This window comes from Odocoileus virginianus, chromosome 9, assembly GCF_023699985.2.
Source record: "Odocoileus virginianus isolate 20LAN1187 ecotype Illinois chromosome 9, Ovbor_1.2, whole genome shotgun sequence".
NCBI classification, from domain to species: Eukaryota; Metazoa; Chordata; class Mammalia; order Artiodactyla; family Cervidae; genus Odocoileus; species Odocoileus virginianus.
In genome coordinates this window covers 58,690,502-58,709,337 of record NC_069682.1, presented here as the reverse complement: position 1 = coordinate 58,709,337, position 18,836 = coordinate 58,690,502, and the positions used below count along the sequence as shown (strand labels likewise).

The following is an 18,836-nucleotide window of genomic DNA, read 5'->3' as shown; positions in this document are numbered from 1 at the left end:
CCAACCCAGTGCAGCCAAAATGAATACATACATAAATAAATATTTTGGAAAAAAACAAACAAGCCTCACAGATACTCATATGACAACAATACGGGGCTCATGACCATTGTCTGAGGGAGACTGTCAGAGATTGTTAGACTTGTAGCCTGGAAAGGTCAGGGCCAGACAGCTGGAGAACTTGGTGGAGCGAGGGCAAGTCCAATAAAGAAGAAAAAGAAAGGTAGCGACATTAGTACTGGTTGAATAAGGAACTTTTACCTGTGCTAGGTCCTTGACTGCCAGAAACAACTGTGAAACAGGCAATACCTTTCACTGAAGGGAGAAGGGAGACTCAGAGACATTCAGTGATTTACCCAAGTTTATAGAGCAAAACCGGAGAAGACAATGGCACCCACTCCAGTGCTCTTGCCTGGAAAATACTATGGATGGAGGAGCCTGGTGGGCTGCAGTCCATGGGGTCGCTGAGAGTTGGACACGACTGGGCGAGTTCACTTTCCCTTTTCACTTTCATGCATTGGAGAAAGAAATGGCAACCCACTCCAGTGTTCTTGCCTGGAGAATCCCAGGGATGGGGGAGCCTGGTGGGCTGCCATCTATGGGGTCGCACAGAGTCGGATTCTACTGAAGTGACTTAGCAGCAGCAGCAGCAGCAGCATAGAGCAAAACAGGGCAAGGCTTTGGTACCAGATACTGTTTACTTTGTATGACCTACTTGGAACTCAGATCTAACTCGAAAGCCAGGGTTAGTTTCCCTCCCAAAATTATATTAGGATTAGGGAGGGGGAGGAGGGGGCACAGGGAGTCAAGGAGAGAGCTCAGAAAGAAACAGTGGTGTGGTGGAGCCTTAATAACCATTTTCTTTTGTTTCTACAGCTATGGAGCCAAAATCCGGGCCCCCCACGCGTTGGTCATGACCTTTCTTTTCCGGAGTGGCAGGTACCTGACCCCTCTGCACACCCCTCAAACTGGGCAAGGTCGTGCCAGGACTCCTGGTGCAGTAGCCTCCAGGTTGGGTCCAGCCTGTTCTCACCAGCATCTCCTAGAGTACAAGTCCGATTCTATTATCCCATCTTGAAAATTCGCCAGCTCCTGGCTCCTTGCTGTCCTCCAGAGAAGCCAGCTTCCAGGTGTAGCATTCAAGGCCCCCTGTAGTCTGACCTCAGGGACATTCCCCCTTCTCTCCAGTGCCCACCATGGGGAGCCCTTGGCACCAAGACTCACTGCCATTCATTCATGTGCAACAGGTGGTTCCACCTCTTTACATTTCTCATGCAGTACCCACCACACATACACACCAGGAATCCCCTTTCCTCCTCTACCCCACCTTTATTCCTTCCTAGCAATCCATACCAGTTCTCTGAGGGTCACTTTCTCAGGAAAACTCTCCATGACCTACTTTCTTTCCTTGTTCAAACTTCTTGGCCTTTCTCTGATCTTTCATAACTTCCTTCAAGGTGCTTCTCAGAAATCACCTTGTGTTTTAGTTTTTAATGTATTTAGCATCACCTGGAGTTTATAAGAATCATACATGGACCGCCTGCTGTTCAAATCCAGGTTGTGAAGATCTCTTTCTTTATGTATTTTTCTTTTTTAAATTTATTTTTGTTTTAGTTTTTGCCCTCCAAATTATTTTTTTTAATTAAACTCATTCATTCCTTCAGTAAATATTTATTGAGCATCTAATATGTGCCAGACACTGTCTTTAGGTGCTGGGGATACAGCAGTGAATAAAAGAGAGAATGATCCCTTCCCTCATACAGCTGACATTCTAGCAAGGCATAGCAGAAAATAAACATAGTAAATTTAAAAAGTATGTGGTATGTTAGAAGATTGTATGGGCTGTAGGAAAGAAAATGTAGAGCAGGGAAAGTGGATCCAGAGTGCTGGGGAAGGGCAGGCTGCAGAGCTAAATAGGGAAGGGCTCATTGAGAAAGTGACATTCTAAGTAGAGACTTGAAGGAGATGGAAGAGTTGGCCACGTGGGTAACAAGGGAAAGAGTGTTTCATACCAAGGGAACAGCCCGTGCAAAGGCCCTGAGGGGTGATCATACCTGGTGAGTTTGAGGAGGCTGGAGCAGAAGGATTGCAGGGGAGAGAGCAAAGAGAGGAATATTATGGGGGTAACTGGGGACTATCCTGTTCAGCGTTAGGTCAAAGAGAAGAGTTTGGCTTTTCCTCTTCTTTTTGATTAATTTTCTAAACTTTTAATTGGAAGACAATTGCTTTACCATGTTATGTGGGTTTCTGCCACACAACAATGCTAATTAGCCATAAGTGTATATATATATGTATGTTTACTTAGATTTATTGAGCATCTACTATATATATGTGTGTGTATGTGTGTGTATATATATATCTCCCCTCCCTCTTGAATTTTCCTCCCACCCACATGGCTTTTCATCTAAATGGAACAGGAAATTGTTGTAAGAATCTGAATAGGGACATGCCACTATTTGACTTAAATTTAATAGTGAGAAAATGAAGTGTTTGCTGCTAGGGGTCAAGGGCAGAATTAGGTGTAAAGTAGGAGGCAGCGGCAATAATCCAGCTGAGCAACTCTGGTGGCCCAGACCTTGATGGTGGCATAGAGGTGAGAAGTGTTCAGATTCTAGAAATTTCTACATTTTCAAGGCAGTATTAGTGCCTACGCTCGGAAAGTGGGAAATGCAGCTTGCCTTAGAACCGGCAGTGGTAGGCCCATGTTCCTGTGGGGTGAGAGTTTGCTGACTCCTAGCTGTCCCCCCTCACCTGGCAGACTTCATAGGTCCCAGCCGACACACACTTCAAGGCCCTCCTCCAGCCTCGAGGGCGCTTGCGGTTGCTGCTCTGAATTGATCTCCCAGAGGACATGCTGCTCCTCTCCTTGGTTCTCCTCACTGCCCCCTAGCGAGTGTGGAAAGATAAGTCAAACCACGTGCCTTTCGTAAAGGTTGACTGAGACAAAGCTTACAACTTCCCTGGCGGCCCAGTGTTTGAGAATCTGCCTGCCAGTGCAGGGGACATGGGTTCAGTCCCTGCTCTGGGAAGACTCCACATGCCTTGGAGCAACTAAGCCCGTGTGTAGGGACTACTGAGCCCCCACACTTAGAGCGCGTGCCCCCCAGCAAGTGAAGCCACTGCAACTAGAGGGCCGCTCTGGCTCTGCACCTAGAGAAAGCCCTTGAGCGGCAAGGATGACCTAGTCCAGCCAAAAATAAATCTTTTTTTTTAAAGACCCATCTTACCATGGCCCCACCCCTCGCTCACAACCTTTGCCTCACACATTTTCTGCTCAGGCTTGATGGCCTCTCTTTATTCCTTTCCTCCCCGCTCTCTGTCCCTCCTCGTGACCTCTGCTCGGGTGTTGATCCCAGTACAACTCCTCTCTCCTCTTGACCTCATGGACTCCTCATCCTTCACGTCCTGGCATCATTGCTTGTCAGGATCAAAATTTGACCTTTGTTTTGTGATTATTTCTTTCATAATTCCCTCTCCCACTAGGTCATAAACCTTGTGAGGGCAGCAAGCAGATCTATTTTTTCTCAGAATCATATCCTCAGATCCAGCACATAGTAGGTACTCACTCATTCATTTCTTCACAGAAACAAATGTATTAAGCATCTGCTATGTGCCAGGCCCTGCTCTGGGCACTGAGGATGAATGAGTGAGGTATAGACACCACTCTCTTGTAGCTTCCACTGGGATGGGGTGGGAGTAGGGGGAGATAATAAACAAGTATGTAAATGTCAGGTGGTGATACAAGCTCTGAAGGAAAAGAAAAGTTGGATAAGAGAACAGAATACAATGGGCATTCTTATACGTGGGGTAGTCAGGGAAGACCTCTTGAAGAAGGCAGTGGGGTAGTCAGGGAAGACCTCTTGGAGGAGATGGCGTGAAGTCAAAGCCCGTATCCAGGGAGGGAGCGGCCCTAAGGGCATGGAAGGCAGAGGCCCGGGATTGAATGAGCGCTGGTCCATGGGCTCCTTGCCTGGGCTGGTTTTGCATGCCAGGTGGGTGCATGCCCCTGGAGCGGCTGGGCCTGCACTCACAGTGGCTCCCTGTGTCTATGCAGCCTCCGGGAGAAGCTGCGCGCCATCCTGCAGGCCACGTACACCCACTCCTGGAACCTGGCCAGGTTTGTGTTCTTCTACAAGGGACTCTGTGCCCTGCTGTCCCACGTCCAGGGCAAGACCTACCAGGCACACTCATTCGTGTCTGCCTTCATCGGGGGCTTGCTGGTGTTTGGAAACAACAGTAACATCAACAGCCAGGTAAAGGTCCTGCCAGAATGGGGGGGTGGGGCAGGATTCAGGTATAGAGTTGGGGATGAGAGTCAAAGAAGACGAGCTCTTGGCTCCCTGCCATGTCTGAGGGTCTGGAGTTCACCAATCCCTGTGTGACCTTGAGAAGGTCACTTCCCCCTCAGCTTCCCCCTCTGCTAACCAGGTACCTTGTTGGAGTTCCATGCAGCTCTCTGGGGCAAAGATTAAAAAAAACAAAACACGCCCCCAAACACTACTCTGCAGTGAAGTGAGAAAAAAAAAAAGAGCAAGATTTTCATAAAATGAAACTACATTTGAGGAATTTTTCTCTTACTCTGCATTTTGCCCTTTTTCTTGGTTAAAATTCTATTTTTTTTAATTCTATTTTTTAATGAGATAATGATAAAACAAAATGCTAACTGCTGCTGCTGCTGCTATTTTAGCATCCTTCTTGGGCTATATGAAAAGTTGGCAGTCTTTCTAATTTGCCTCCCTCAAATTTCTTATTCTTTTTTTTTTTTAATATTCTTAAATTATAAAAATAATTGTTTTATTTTCACATTTTAAGTAATACAAACTAAGCACCCATTATGTGCCTGGCACATTCCTGGATGCTTAGGATACATCATGATGAAATTAGAAAATAAATTGAAAAGAAAGTCTCTCTCCCCCTCTAACTGTCCAGCCACTGTCCAGAAACACTTTTTTTTTTTTTTTAATAATTTTTCTTGGAGTATTGGGCTTCCCAGGTGGCTCAGTGGTAAAGAATCTGCCTGCCAATTCAAGAAGATGCAGGAGATATGGGTTTGATCCCTGGGTCAGGAAGATCCCCTGGAGAAGGATAGCATGGCAACCCACTCCAGTATTCTTGCCTGGAAATCCCATGGACAGAGGAGCCTGGAGGGCTACAGTCCGTAGCGTTGAAAAGAGTTGGACATGACTGAGCACGCACACACATATACATAATTGGAGTATAGTTGATTTACAATGTTGTGTTAGTTTCTGCTAAGCAGCAAAGTGAATCAGTTATACATGTATATAGACGGTCATTTTAACTGTGTCTTGTTTAGCTTTTCAGAACTTGTCTGTACTTGTATCAGTGTTCATAGCAGGAGTTTTCCACCAACAAGATCATAGTACTTTTTTTTTTCATGTAACAGTGTGTCTTGGAGGCCTCTCTTGTTAGTCCCTCATCCTTTATAACATGAGCAGAGCTCTCTGCTGATGGGATGGACCAGCCTTGATTTCACAGTCTCCAGTGGATGGACATTTAGGGGTTCTTTAGCGTTTGACCTCACACATACACTGTAGTCTACATCTTTGTTAAGACATCTTCCTACACTTGTGTCAGTCTATTTGTAAGTTCCTATATATGGAGTTGTAAAGTCTATGGATATAAGCATTTTGTATTTTGGGAAAGTTTCCCCAGTTTTTTTTTGATAGAAATTTCAATGAATTTGTCTATGAAATTTCAAATTCTAGGAATCCTGGATACACCCATTTCCTTCCCCCTTCCCTCCTTTCCCTGACCTGACTGCTGGCAACAGCTGCTCTGACCTCCATTCAAAAATGTTACGTGATGGACATACAGATGGCCAACAGGCAGAGGGAAAGGAACATGAAAAGATGGTCGATTTCACTAATTGTTAGAGAAATGCAAATCAAAACTATAGTGAAATATCACCTCATACCAGCCAGAATGGCCATCATCAAAAAGTCTACAAATAATAAATGCTGGAGAGGGTGTGGAGAAAATGGAACACTCATGTACTGTTGGTGGGAATGTAAATCGATGCAGTCACTGTGGAGAATAGTATCGAGATTCCTTAAAAAAATAAAACTAGAGTCATCATACGATCCAGTAATCCCAGTCCTGGGCATATCTATGGAAAAGATGAAAACTCTTAATTCAAAAAGATACATATACCCCAATGTTCATAGCAGCACTATTTACAAGCATGGAAATGATGTGGTGTATACACACACGCGCGCGCGCAGAGAAAGGAATATTATTCAACCATAAAAAAGAATGAAATAATGCCATTTGTAGCAACATGGATGAACCTAGAGATTATCATACTTAGTGAAATCAGACAGAAAAAGGCAAATATATCACTTACATGTGGAATCTAAAAAAGATGATACAAATGAACTTATTTAGGAAACAAAAACAGACTCACAGACATAAACTTTGGTAACTTATGGTTACCAAAGTGGGGGGGCATAAATTAGGAGTTTGGAATTAACACATACTGCTATATATAAAATAGATAAACAACAATTAGTACAGGGAAGTATAGTCAATATTTTATAATAACCTTTAATGGAAAAGAATCTGAAAAAGAATATACATACATATATGTATATGTATAGCTTAATCACTTTGCTGTACACCTGAAACACAACATTGTAAATCAACTATACTTCAATTTTAAAAATTATTATATAAATGGAGTCATCATAGTATGTAATCTTTGAGGGTTGGCTTTTTTCACTCGGCATAATTTCCTGGCAATTCTTCCAAGTTATTGTATCAGCTGTTCATTCCCTTTCACTGTTGAGTAGTGTTCCATGGTATGTATGTACCTATTGAAGGACATCCGGGTTATTTCTAGCTTTTGGCTATTAGTCATGCAACTGCTCAGAACATTCTTGTACATGTATTTGGTGAATATATTTTTCACTTCTGTGATAAATACCTGAAGTGCAATTCTTGGGTCATATGGTACAAAAGGGTTTTCCAGATGTCTCAGTGATAAAGAATCTGCCTGCAATGCAGGAGGTAAGGGTTTGATCCCTGGGTTGGGAAGATCCCCTGGAGGAGGAAATGGCTACCCTCGCCAGTATTCTTGCCTGGAAAATCTCATGGACAGAGGAGCCTGGCAGGCCACAGTCCAATGGGTTGTAAAGGGTTAGACACAACTCAGTTTCTGAGCACATATACATGGTACATATATACTTAGTTTTAGAGGAGACTGACAAAGTGTTTTCCAGAGTGATTCTCCTATTTTACATTCTTATCAGGAATATATGTGTGATCCAGTTTCTTCACCTCCAAGCTGGCATGTGGTTTGTTACATTTCAGATTTTTGACATTTTGATAGGTGTATAGTGCTTATTATGGTTTTTAAAAAGTTATTTATTTACTTGACTGTACCAGGTCTTAGCTGTGCCATGCAGGATCTTGTTTGCCAACCAGGGATGGAACCTGGGCCTTCTGTATTGGACGGTTAGAGTCTTAACCACTGGCTGCCAGGGACGTCCCTCTCATTGTGGTTTTAATTTGCATTTCCCTAATGGCTAATGAAGCTAAACCTTTTTACATGTGTCTGTTTTCTTTCTGTGTAACCTCTTCAGTGAAATATCTGTCTTTTGCCTGTTTTCTAACTGGATTGCCTCTTTTTTTCACTGTTGTGTTTTGAGAGTTTCTAAAAATATTTTCGAGACATGAGTCTTTGTCAGATATGTGTTTGTAAATATTTTCTCTCAGTCTGTAGCTTTTCTTTTCAACCTCTTCACATGGACTTTCACAACTGAAGAATTTTGCATTTTGATGAAATCCAGTTTATTAATTTTTTTTTCATTTGTGGACTGTGTTTTTTGTCATCAAGCTACCTTTTAGTTTTGAGCCATGTAAATATATTCATTTTCAAAATTTTTAATAAAAAGAATAATAAATTAAAAGACATAAATAGTGGGACTTCCCTGGCGGTCCAGAGGTTTAAACTGGGTGCTTTCATTGCAGCGTTGAATCCCTGGTTGAAGAACTGAGATCCCATTTGCCATGCAATGCTGCTAACAAAAAAAGACATAAACAGTAATAGTCAAATGCCTGCTGCAAACCACTTCAAATCACCTTGCCCACACTTTGCAAAACCCCGATCCAGTACATAGGCAATGCTCCAGGGTGGGGCGGGGTGGGGGAGGGGAATGGGGGGGAAATGGGGGAGGGATGAGATTGGGTGGGCTGGGGTAGGTAGAAGGTTCCCAGTGGCTGGGCCCACTTGTAACCCCGTCCTTCCCTCCCACAGATCAGCATGTATCTGCTATCCCGCACCCTGTTTGCCCTGTGCCGCCTGGGTGTGGAGAAGGGCTTCATCCCCGAACCCAGGTCGGACCTGTTTCCGTGGTTCACAGCGCTGGTGTGGGGGCTGGTCCTGTGGCTCTTCGAGTACCACCGGCCCACCCTGCAGCCCTCACTGCAGTCGTCCATGACCTACCTGTACGAGGACAGCAACGTGTGGCATGACCTCTCGGACTTCCTTATCTACAACAAGAGCCAACCCTCCAAGTAACAGCACCCCAGGTGCTCAGGAAGGCTCCTGCACCCCAGTCAGGTGACGGAGGTGTCCAGCCGCGGCTCGAGATTGGCTCCATCTGCTAACCATCCCGGAGGATCCTACGCCTTCAAGATCTGGAGTCTCAGACTCTAACTTTTATTAGCCCAGGGTTCCATTTGGCGAAATGGAAGCACTGATTATCAGTTCTCGTTAGGTACTCTTGAATAGTGGAACGAGCCACCGAATCAGGCTGAGGAGCCTTGGGCACGGTGATGGCTGCTGAATCTTGAGAGACCAGGGAAGGTCACACCCCACCCTGGGCCTCAGGGATCATCCAGGCCAGAGGAGGGCCCCGAAGTCTCTTTCTGGTGGGTATGTTCTCTGACCATTCTTCTATAGCAGAGGGCTTCTGGCTGGGGGGCAGTGGGTTGCAAAAATGCATTTTTAGACAACACTCTTTTCCTTGCCTTGGGTGTTCTATTGTAGAAGCTCCAGCGTTTCCACTGTCCAACAGAAACACAGTGTGAGACATATGTGACTGAGCTTTTTTTAGCAGACACAGTTTTTAAAAAGTGGAGGGAATTCCTGGTGGTCCAGTGGTTAGGACTCTGCTGCCAAGGGCAGGGCTTCTATCCTTGGCTGGGGAGCGCAGATCCCACATGCCACGAGGTATGGGCCCCCCCAAAAAAAAAATGTGGGGAGAGAAAGAAGCAGAGATGATTAACCTTAATTATATCTTTGAACCCAATGTTTCTCAAATGTTATCATTTTAATGTGTGCTAAATATAAAAATAAGATATTTTACTTTTTTTTAAATTTATTTATTTTTATTTATTTTCTTTTACTAAGTCATCAGAATCAGGTGTGTATTTTACACTTTCAGCATTTTTCAGTCTGGACCAGTCACATTTCAAGTGCTCAGCAGCTACATGTGGCCAGTGGCTGCTGTATTGGACAGCACAGATTAGAATGTTCTATCCTTGAAGAAAATTCTAGTGGACAGTGCAGATACAGAGCTGGAGGACCTGGGTTTGAGTCCCTGCTGGACCGCTGTGTAACCTTGGGGGAGGTTCTTCTCAGAGGCTCAGTTTCTACTGAAATGAGGATAATCATAGCAATACCTGGTGTCTACGTTGGACTTATGTAATTATGACAGCTGCTTCAACTACTAATGACATCCGCTTAGTGAACTCCTCCTTCCTCCTTCCTGGGTGCTTTGCATGTTATTCTTTTTAACCCGTACAATGACCTTGCAGGTACATATTTTGATCTCCATTTCATAGATGTGGAAACTGAGGATCGGAGAAGTAACTTGCCAAAGGCAATAATACAACTAGTGTGACAGCCAGACCAGGGTTTAAACCCAGATCTATGCAATTTCAAAGTTCTTTTTTTTTTTTTCAGTGCCTTAAATTTAGGAACCTAAACTATGCTATGCAAAATTAGCTAGTTATTGGTGTGCACACTCAAATGCCTATAGCGGCCTGGGAAGTGGCATAAATGATGATGTTCTGGGTGCTATGCAGTCGGGAGGGACGGGGACCTGGTGAACTGGAGACTTGTGTGTGTGCCAAACAAATTTTTTTTTAAACCACCAAGCTGAACAAATCAAGCACAGCTCCAGGAGATTTGGTTCATGGGCCATCAATTGGAGTAGGCATACTTAAGTCTCTTTTTATATTTTGAAAATTACTAGTAGAAATATCCACATGAATCACTAGAAATCTTATTAAAATGCAGATTCTGATTCAGTGGGTTTGGGGTGGGGCCTGAGATTCTAGGTTTCTCATGGCTCCTGGGTGATGGCTGCTGCTGTTCTGAGCTTGAGTAACAAGGTGGTAGGGAATGACAGGGGGCCAGCCAGTAGCCCATGTGATGAACGAGGAAGCTGTGTCACAGAGCTGTTAGGTCATGAAGGTGGGACTGGGTCTGAGTCTAAACGGTGTGTTCTCAGGCACGGTGTTGTACTGCCAGCTTAGAGAAGGTGGTCTTGAACTTCCCTTAGTTCACTCTGTGGAGGCTGAATGAGGTCCTGAGGTCATGGGGAGGGGAGGGGGTAGCCACCAGCAAGTGGGTTTTAAAGCAGATGCTGGAGTGCCCCACCCATATCCTGTCTAACTTACCACTTCAGTGCACATCGGCCACCCCACTGCCACCCTGAGTCTTTCAGCCTGAGGGCTCCTCCCTTGCCCTTGGCACCTGCTCTGTCAGCCTGCGGCAGACCTGCAGTGCTGGAGAGTAACACATCCTGGGAGCAGCTGTCAACCAGGGACTGGTGACGACCCCCACTCCTGCACTCCGATTGCCACTGGGTGGGATAACTCCCAGGTGCCTGCTCCACACTGGCTCCCAGAGCACCCAGCAGGACTGAGCTCCGGCCACCCACAGCAGTCACTCGTGTGATAACACCTCCTCCCTTGTCTCCCTTCCTCGTGCCCCTACCACTGCTTCCCGGGACCACTTCCCACAGAAACTGCTGGCACTCAACATCCTCATCTCGGGATCTGCTCTTGGGGGAACCCAAACTCAAACTGGCCCCCGGTGCAGTGAGCTGAGGGGCAGCAGAGCGTGGTGGTTAAGGCTATCAGCTTTGGAAGCCAGAGTGTCTGGGCTCAGTTCTGGCCCCGCTGTTTCCTTGTAAGTGACTTAACCGTTCAGGGCCTCCGTCTTGTCATCTGTTAAACAGCCATTCTCATGGCACATGCCTTGGAGGGTGGTGTGGAGGATTAAATGATACGACAGCATATAAAGTAAGCACTCGATAAATGCCTGCTGCTGTTTCCAATGTATCGTCCAAATGTAAAAGGAAGCTTGGCCCCAAGGACTATGGATACTGTGCTTTCAACCTGGCCTGCCCCGCCCCTCAGCTGAAGGTAAAAGCCTTGGCCCATTCCTCCCGACGTCCCCCCACTGCCGCTGGGGGCTGGCCGGCTCCCCCACCCACTGTCTCTGCTCTCTAAGAATAGGTTCCCCTCACAGATGGCATCTCTCTGGATCCTGCCAAAGCATCTGGTGCCTCCAACTGCTCACTCCAGGGAGGGAGGCGGTGTGGTCCTCATGCAGGACTAGAGCCCCGGCTCCTGGGAGGAGTTCCCACTCAGCTCCCTCCTGGCCCAGCCTCCCCGTCTGTAAGACCTGGAAAACCGGGATTGCCAGAGGGCCCTTGGCCCGCGGTAAGCGCTCCATAAATGCTAGTTCCTGAAATAGCAGTGTTTTAACATGTGTCAATTAAGCACCTGCTACTTTCCTATGAGGTCTCTGACTTGCAAAGCTGTAAACAAAAATTTTTAAGCAATAATGCATACACAATAGCACAAAACGTAAATGGGTACAAAAAGTGTATAATAAGGAAGAGTCAAGTTCCCCCTGAACCTCAGCTCCACCTACCCGCCACCGCCCCAGCCAGGGTCGCCCCATCCATACATTTTAGTGCACCTTTCATGAGAAATTCTCTGAACAACCACCCATCTTTGTCCTCTAAGAAGCTTTTACATTGCACTGTCATCTCAAGAACTCTTGGACACTCCTTCCTTGTTCTCTGCATGTTTGGTTTCTCTTTGATCAATAATCTGATATAAAAGTGAGTCCTGGAATTCCCTGGCAGTCCAGTAGTTAGGGCTTGGCGCTTTCATTGCTAAGGGCACGGGTTCAATCCCTAGTCAGAAACCTAAGATCCTGCAAGCCGTGGGGTGTGACCAAAAAATAAAAAAGTCAGTGTTAGTATTTTTTTTTTTAAAAAAAAGGAGACCTTTCTTTGAGCCAGTTCCTGTCCCCTTCAACCCCACCCTCAAGTCCCCAAATATCTCGGGCAGATCAGCATGAAGATGAATCATCCTCGATGTCCTGAGCCTTGTCGTAGATGACACCCAAGATGAATGCCCACGGAACTCCAACTGAAAGGGGAAGGACAAAGTTGAAGTGAATTTGGGGCCCTTCTACTGCTTCTCTCCCAAATTAGAGGTTGTTTGGGGAACCCACGTGAGAGTGATGATTCACAAACCCAGGCTCCAAGAAGCTGCCTCCTCGGCTTCTCACGACTGCCGCCTTCCTCTCAGCAAGCTCCAGAAAGGATCCTGGAGATGGTGTTTCTGTCCACACTGTTCGCTCCTCCCACTCCCATGGGTGCGTGTTGGGTTTGTGAGAATCAGGCTTTAACCTGACCCCCTCCTAAACCAGCACATCATGCTGTGTCTACCTCTTGGAACCAATAGTCTATCTGTGACTGCAGGTGGGTTGCTTTCTATAAGGGTATTTATAAAAAGAAATGTTTTTTTTTCCTTTCCCTTATCTTGTTGCAGATTCATAGGGATAGAGAGGATCTTCTTTCAGCCTTGAAAAGCATTTTGGGTGCATGCGTGCTGAGTCATGTCCAACTCTGAGTGACCCTATGGGCTGTAGCCCGCCAGGCTTCTCTCTCCACGGGATTCTCTAGGCAAGAATACTGGAGTGGTTTGCCATTCCCTCCTCCAGGGAATCTTCCTGACCCAGGGATTGAACCCTCGGCTCCTGCATTGCAGGTGAATTTTTTACCACTGAGCCATGGGGAAAGTCCACATTTTGGATGAGAGTGTGTTAAGTTTAGCCAGAGGCCTCCTGCAGGACTCACTCTTGGGACTGGAGGGCACAGGGGCCCAGCTCGAGGACAGAGGGAAAGCTGGGCTCCCCTCTGAGTGCTGATTTTCGAGAGGGCTCCCTGCTCTCTGTTATAGGCCTGTGTGCTCATGATTTCATAAACAAGACAGGACCAGGCAGCAGTGAAATGCAGGTCATGAGGTTCCTGTTGGAAGCCTTACTCTCCTGCTTTTCTGAGAGAGAGCCTCTCATGGGCTGGATGTCAGCTGAGAGAGATCAAAGTCATACCACATCAGCTCTTTTTTTTTTTTGCTCATGCTCCCCAGTTTGTGGGATCTTAGTTGCCCGACAAGGAATTGAACCTGGGACCCCTGCAGCGGAAGCTTAGAGTCTTAACCACTGGACTGCCAAGGAACTCCCTACATCAGCTCTTTCAGGACACTCCTTTTCAGGGTGTCTTTTTTATGTGTGGGGAAGCCTATAGACCCTTCTCAAGAACTCTGCTTTTTTTTAAAAAAGAATGTGGTTTTTTAAACCATAAATAGAATTACAAAAGACAACAATTATTGAACATTGAAATAATAATCATTATTTTTTATATGTGACTTAGTAATATTTTTTATGGCTGTGCTGGGTCTTCATTGCTGCTCGGGCTTTTCTCTAGCTGTGGCAAGCGGGGGCTGCTCTCTAGTTGTGGTGTGCAGGCTTTGCATTGCGGTGGCTTCTCTTGTTGCAGAGCATGGGCTGTAGGGTGCGTGGGCTTCAGTAGTTGCAGCTCATGGGCTCCATAGTTGCAGCTCCCAGACTCTAGAGCACAGGCTCAGTAACTGTGGCACACGAGCTTAGTTGCTCTGAGGCATGTGGCATCTTCCCAGGTCAGGGATCCAGCTTGTGTCTCCTGCATTGGCGGGTGGAATCTTTACTGCTGAAAGAGTACAGGGCACCAGGGAAGCCCTGTGTGTTCTTTTTTAAACACATCAGATAAAAAGATCGAGTGGCTGGTCCAAAACTACCAGGATGTCACAGGTGTCATAAGCATGAACAGTATCTTAGGATCCCTGGGGCAGCTGTGATAAGGAAGTACCTGTGATTTCTCTTGGTGATAAAGTCCCAAGTTGCTGCTAATTGGCCTCTGAATTGTTGCCTACATTTAAAATGGAAGGAAATGTTACATTTGAGTTAGAGACTGGTGAAAATATAGGTGTAATTTTTTTTCCTGTCCAAGTTCATGGAACTTGGGTTCATGAATCACAGTTTCAGAACTGCTTGAGGGTGGCCGAAAAGCTATGACAAACCTAGACAACGTACTAAATAGCAGAGACATCACTTTGCCGACAAAGGTCTGTATAGACAAAGCTATAGTTTTTCCAGTAGTCATGTACGGGTGTGAGAACTGGACCATAAAGAAAGCTTGATCGCTGAAAAATGGATGCTTTCTAACTGTAGTGCTGGAGAAGACTCTTGAGACTTCCTTAGACTGCAAGGAGATCAAACCAGTCAATCCTAAAGGGAATCAACTCTGAATATTCACTGGAAGGACTGATGCTGAAGCTTCAATACTTTGCCACCTGATGTAAAAAGCTGACTCATTGGAAAAGACCCTGAGGCTGGGAAAGATTGAGGGCAAGAGAAGGGGGTGACAGAGGATGAGATGGTTGGATAGCATCACTGACTCAATGGACATGAATCTGAGCAAACTCTGGGAGATAGTGAAGAACAGGAAAGCCTGGCATGCTGCAGTCCATGGGATCACAAAGACTTGGATACAGCTTAGCAACTGAACAACAACAATCAATATTGGCTGAGTTCTTGCTAGGTACTAGGTACCTGGTGATATGGGAGACTAGGGTTTAGCAATGAAAAAACCAGTTCCTGCTCACCTGCGGTTTACCACCCAGGGAGGGAAGACTAACGAATATACAGTTCAGAGTGGCAGGTGCCAGGAAGGCAGTGCAGTAGAGAACAGCAGGGTCTGTTTTCCAGGGAAGCCTCTCTGAGGAGGTGCTGTTCCCTCTGAGACCCAAATGATGAGGAGCGAGCCATGCCGAGAGGTAGAGGAAGGGTGTTCCCAGCATAGGAGCTGCAAAGTGCACAGGCCCTAAGAGGGGAACAGCTGACAGCATTCCAGGGCCTGCCGGAGGTCTGAGACTGGGACAGAATGGCAGGTGGGGGCTTCCCATAGTGTCAGAGCTAGAGCCCCAGAGGCTGGCTGGGCCCATCAGGCAGGCTTTGTGGGCCAGAGTGAGGGGTTTGGGTTCTCTTCTCAGTTTGACAGGCAGCCTTTGGCAGGTTTAAGCAGGAGAATGATGTGGCTGTGATGTGATTTACATTTTGGAAAGATCCTTCTAGCTGTGTGTGGGGAACAGAACGGAGAGAGCCAGGCTGGCAGCAGGATCCAGTGAGGAGGCCAGGCAGGGGTCCCAGTGAGAGACCATGGCAGCCTGGACCAGGGTGGGGCCCCGGGGTGGAGAGCAGTGGGCAGATCTGGGGTATCATTTGCAAAGCGGCTCAGTGGCCCAGGACTTTTCGGAGGTGGGGATGAGAGAGACGGGCATAGCAAATGAACCCCCTCACCCCTGCCCAGCTGAGAAGCAGACCTGGACCTTGCCCCCTCCCCTCGCCTCTTCAGCCCCCTGCAGCCCTCCACGGCCCCTCTGGGGCCAGCCACCCGCCCACGGGCCCCTGGCATGCCAGCTTCCCAGCTGGCCTTGATTGTTGTCACTCCCCAGGGAGTCATGGGAACACACTCCCCCTGCCCCCTGCGCCCCCCTCTTCCCAGACAGGGCCAGGCCCTAACAATGCCCCTCAGCCAGCCAGTGGCCTGGACACAATGCCCCTGTTTCGGTTCATTGCCAGCTCCAGGAGGCCTGCTGGGTTTCCTGGCCTGTTTGGCATATATATAACTCTGGCTTCCAGCAGGGATTTTTTTGTTGTTCAAAAAAACAGGAGGAGAGGGAGGGAGAATATCTCAGGCTCCTCCTCTCTGAATATCTTAATATATTATGAAAAGCTTTTCTCTTCCTGAGCTCTCTCTACTCCCCTCCCTGACCGCATTTGCCATGTGCCTGTCAACCCCGGGACCAAATGCAGGTCAGCAGGTGTCAGAAAGAAAATGAGCAAAATGAAAGAAAAGCAACTCGCTCCACCGTGGCGAGCCTCAAACGTGCTGGTGAGGCTGGAGGTGATGAGAAGAATGAGCCCTCTGAGGGGGCAAGCCCAGGGGCCCCGTGCTTTTCAGTCACCTTATCTACGACTTCCAAGACACCCTCCAAAATGAGGCACAACGTTTTATCTTGAGCCCCTAGGAAAGAGAAGAGCTGCTGATGAAAAATGGGCATGCCATTGATTGTATCATGCACCTCACTTTCAGAGCTGTTAAATACGAAAAAAGAAAGTTTGATAGAGGACTTCCCTGGTGGTCCAGTGGTTAAGACTCTGTACTTCCACTGCAGGAGGCACGGGTTCAATCCCTGGTCAGGGAACTAAGATTCTCACCTGCCCCCTGGTGCAGCCAAAAAAAATTAATCAATTTTTACAAAATGGTCTCAATCAGTGGAATATAGGATTGTCTCATCTACACACTTCATTGCCGTCCAAATGGGTTTTTCTCCTTGTCTCTGAGCCTAATAAAGTTTGGGAAGTGGTGCACGGATTGCTGCTTGAAACCTCGTTCTGCAGCCTCACAAGTTTTTTTCTTTTCTCATTTGGAAAAATTGGGAGGAGATGTAGGCAAGCTGCTCCAGTAATTCAGCCTTCATTCTTAGTAACTGCTGACATTTATTGAGGGCTCTCTACGCGCCAACTACTGCCCTAAGCACTTTCATAACTCAGTTAATGTCCCTGCAGGCCTTTAAGGTGAACACTGTGATCATTATTATTACCATCCCCATTTTACAGGTGAGAAAACAGAGCCCTTCTGCTTTAAGGGCTCCCCACCCCCTCACTGCAGCCCTGGTCAGGGCAGGCATGGCCACTGTGTCAGGTTTTCTACCTTTGGCTTGGAAAAGCATAATCCCACTGCAGAGGCTGGAGTGATACAGAGAAAGGAAGAGGCACTGGGTGAGCCTTGGAGAGGAGAGGGGGTCCCCAGAACTTGAGCTCATGGAATAATGGGGCACAAGGGAAGGGAGGCTTACTTATGGACCAGAGGCCTATCCACTTCCACTGACCTTGGACCCTCCGGCTGGACATTTGGACTGGCTGATGACCAAAGACTTAGCCAAGGCCACACAGTTAGGCAACTGCTGGCTGGCCCTAAATCCCATGAACACCACTTCCCTTCCCTTCCACATCCACGTCTTCCGCAAAGAGGAGCCATGCTGGTGCTCTAGTAATGTCACTAAGAGTAGTTAACATTTATTGGATGCTTACTCAGTGCCTGGCGCAGGCATTAGGGACTGCAAACTCAGAGTGGCAGGGCAAGTAAGGTCATCATGTGAGGCAAGCCAGGCAGGGATGCTGGTTGCCTGGAGGGTCAAGACTGACTAAATGGGGGACAGCACCTGCTCAGTACCCTGATGGCCTACCTGGCATTGCCAGATATTACTTTTTTTTAAAAGCCAAACATTTGGGCGTTCCCTTGTAATCGGATGGTTAGAATTCCACATGTCAGGGAATTAAGATCCTGCAAGCCATGCAACATGGCCAAAAAATTTTAAAAATCCAGATACTTAAATTTTTCTATAGCATGTCCCAATTTAAAATTTGTTTTAAAAACTAATTCATAATTCAGGGAAAGAATACTTTGAGCAAATTAAATCCAGCCTGCGGGCCAGTTTGCAAACTCTGCTTGTCTTGTTTTCTCATTGAACCCTGACACCCATTCTGTTGAGGAGCCCCTGCCCCTTGTTCTATGAAGGAGGCAAGCAGAGCTCTTCAGGGGGGTAAATCACTTACCCATCTGGCCAAGCCACACAGTGGGGGTCTGCCCGACTCCCAAGGCTTGCTCCTATGTGAGACAGCCTCCCGAATGGGTGAGAGGCCTGTGTTCAGACACAGCCAGGACTGGCACCGTGACAGAACGTCTCGAGAGACAGTAAACCGTCAGTCAAACCATTCAGTGTAGTGACAAGGGATCATTTGAGATGAATGTAATGTTGCAGACGTAAAACTCCCCACCTCCTTCTGCCAGAACTCAACAATGGATATCTCTGTGCCTCTTAATAAAATGAAGTCCCCACAGAATCATTTCTCCCAATTATGTATTCCTTATAATAATGGGATACTCATGTTTGGAGATTTTTTTTTAAGCTATGAATGTAAGTTTAGGGGAGTTGGTGTATGCGGAATAAATAGCTTTGAACCATTTGTGTCGCTTGTCAAACTTCTTAATGAGCATATTGTGCAGATACATAGAAGTAATTCTGACTGTCCCATTGGAGGGTGAGCTCCAGGAGTCAGAGATGAGTGTTTTGCTTTCAGCTGTCCCCCCAAGCACCTGGCACAATGTCGGATACATAGCAGGAGCTCAGTAAATATTGAATGGAGACTGGGGAGTGGCTTGAATGAGTAAGGCTCAGAAGAAGTGAACTGACTTGTCCAAGGTCACAGACTTGGATTCTCGTTTACATCCACCTGATTTAGAAGCCCACTCCGTCACTCCTCCACCAGCCTGCCTCTTGGAAAGAGGTCTTCAGGCAAAGGATCATGGCTCCAGGAGCTTCCACCCCTTTGGACTCCTCTAGAGTTAGGACTTGAGGAAGGTGGAGATGGACAGAGAGCCCCTGTTAATTAAGCTACTATC

The 18,836-nt window shown here is 46.8% G+C and overlaps 1 protein-coding gene and 1 non-coding gene across 4 annotated transcripts in view; both read left to right on the top strand.

Moving 5' to 3' along the window:
* The window catches only part of PXMP4 (peroxisomal membrane protein 4), a 30,878-nt gene that overhangs the window by 4,068 nt on the left and 7,974 nt on the right, over window positions 1-18,836 (top strand). Inside the window, exons 2-5 of one of the 3 annotated variants that reach the window (XR_011489607.1) lie at window positions 874-936; window positions 4,052-4,250; window positions 8,273-8,889; window positions 14,540-18,400. Coding sequence is in view for 1 of the 3 variants with exons in the window: in XM_020902538.2 (XP_020758197.1) it covers window positions 874-936; window positions 4,052-4,250; window positions 8,273-8,536 (526 nt within the window). In the remaining 2 variants the exon portion in view is untranslated. Of the gene's footprint in view, window positions 1-873; window positions 937-4,051; window positions 4,251-8,272; window positions 9,342-14,539; window positions 18,401-18,836 lie in introns of those variants that run through there. The other 2 variants (XR_011489606.1, XM_020902538.2) reach the window with 2 other exon arrangements.
* Window positions 16,503-16,575, top strand: TRNAG-UCC (transfer RNA glycine (anticodon UCC)). Its single transcript has one exon. It is a non-coding gene; the product is annotated as a tRNA-Gly (tRNA).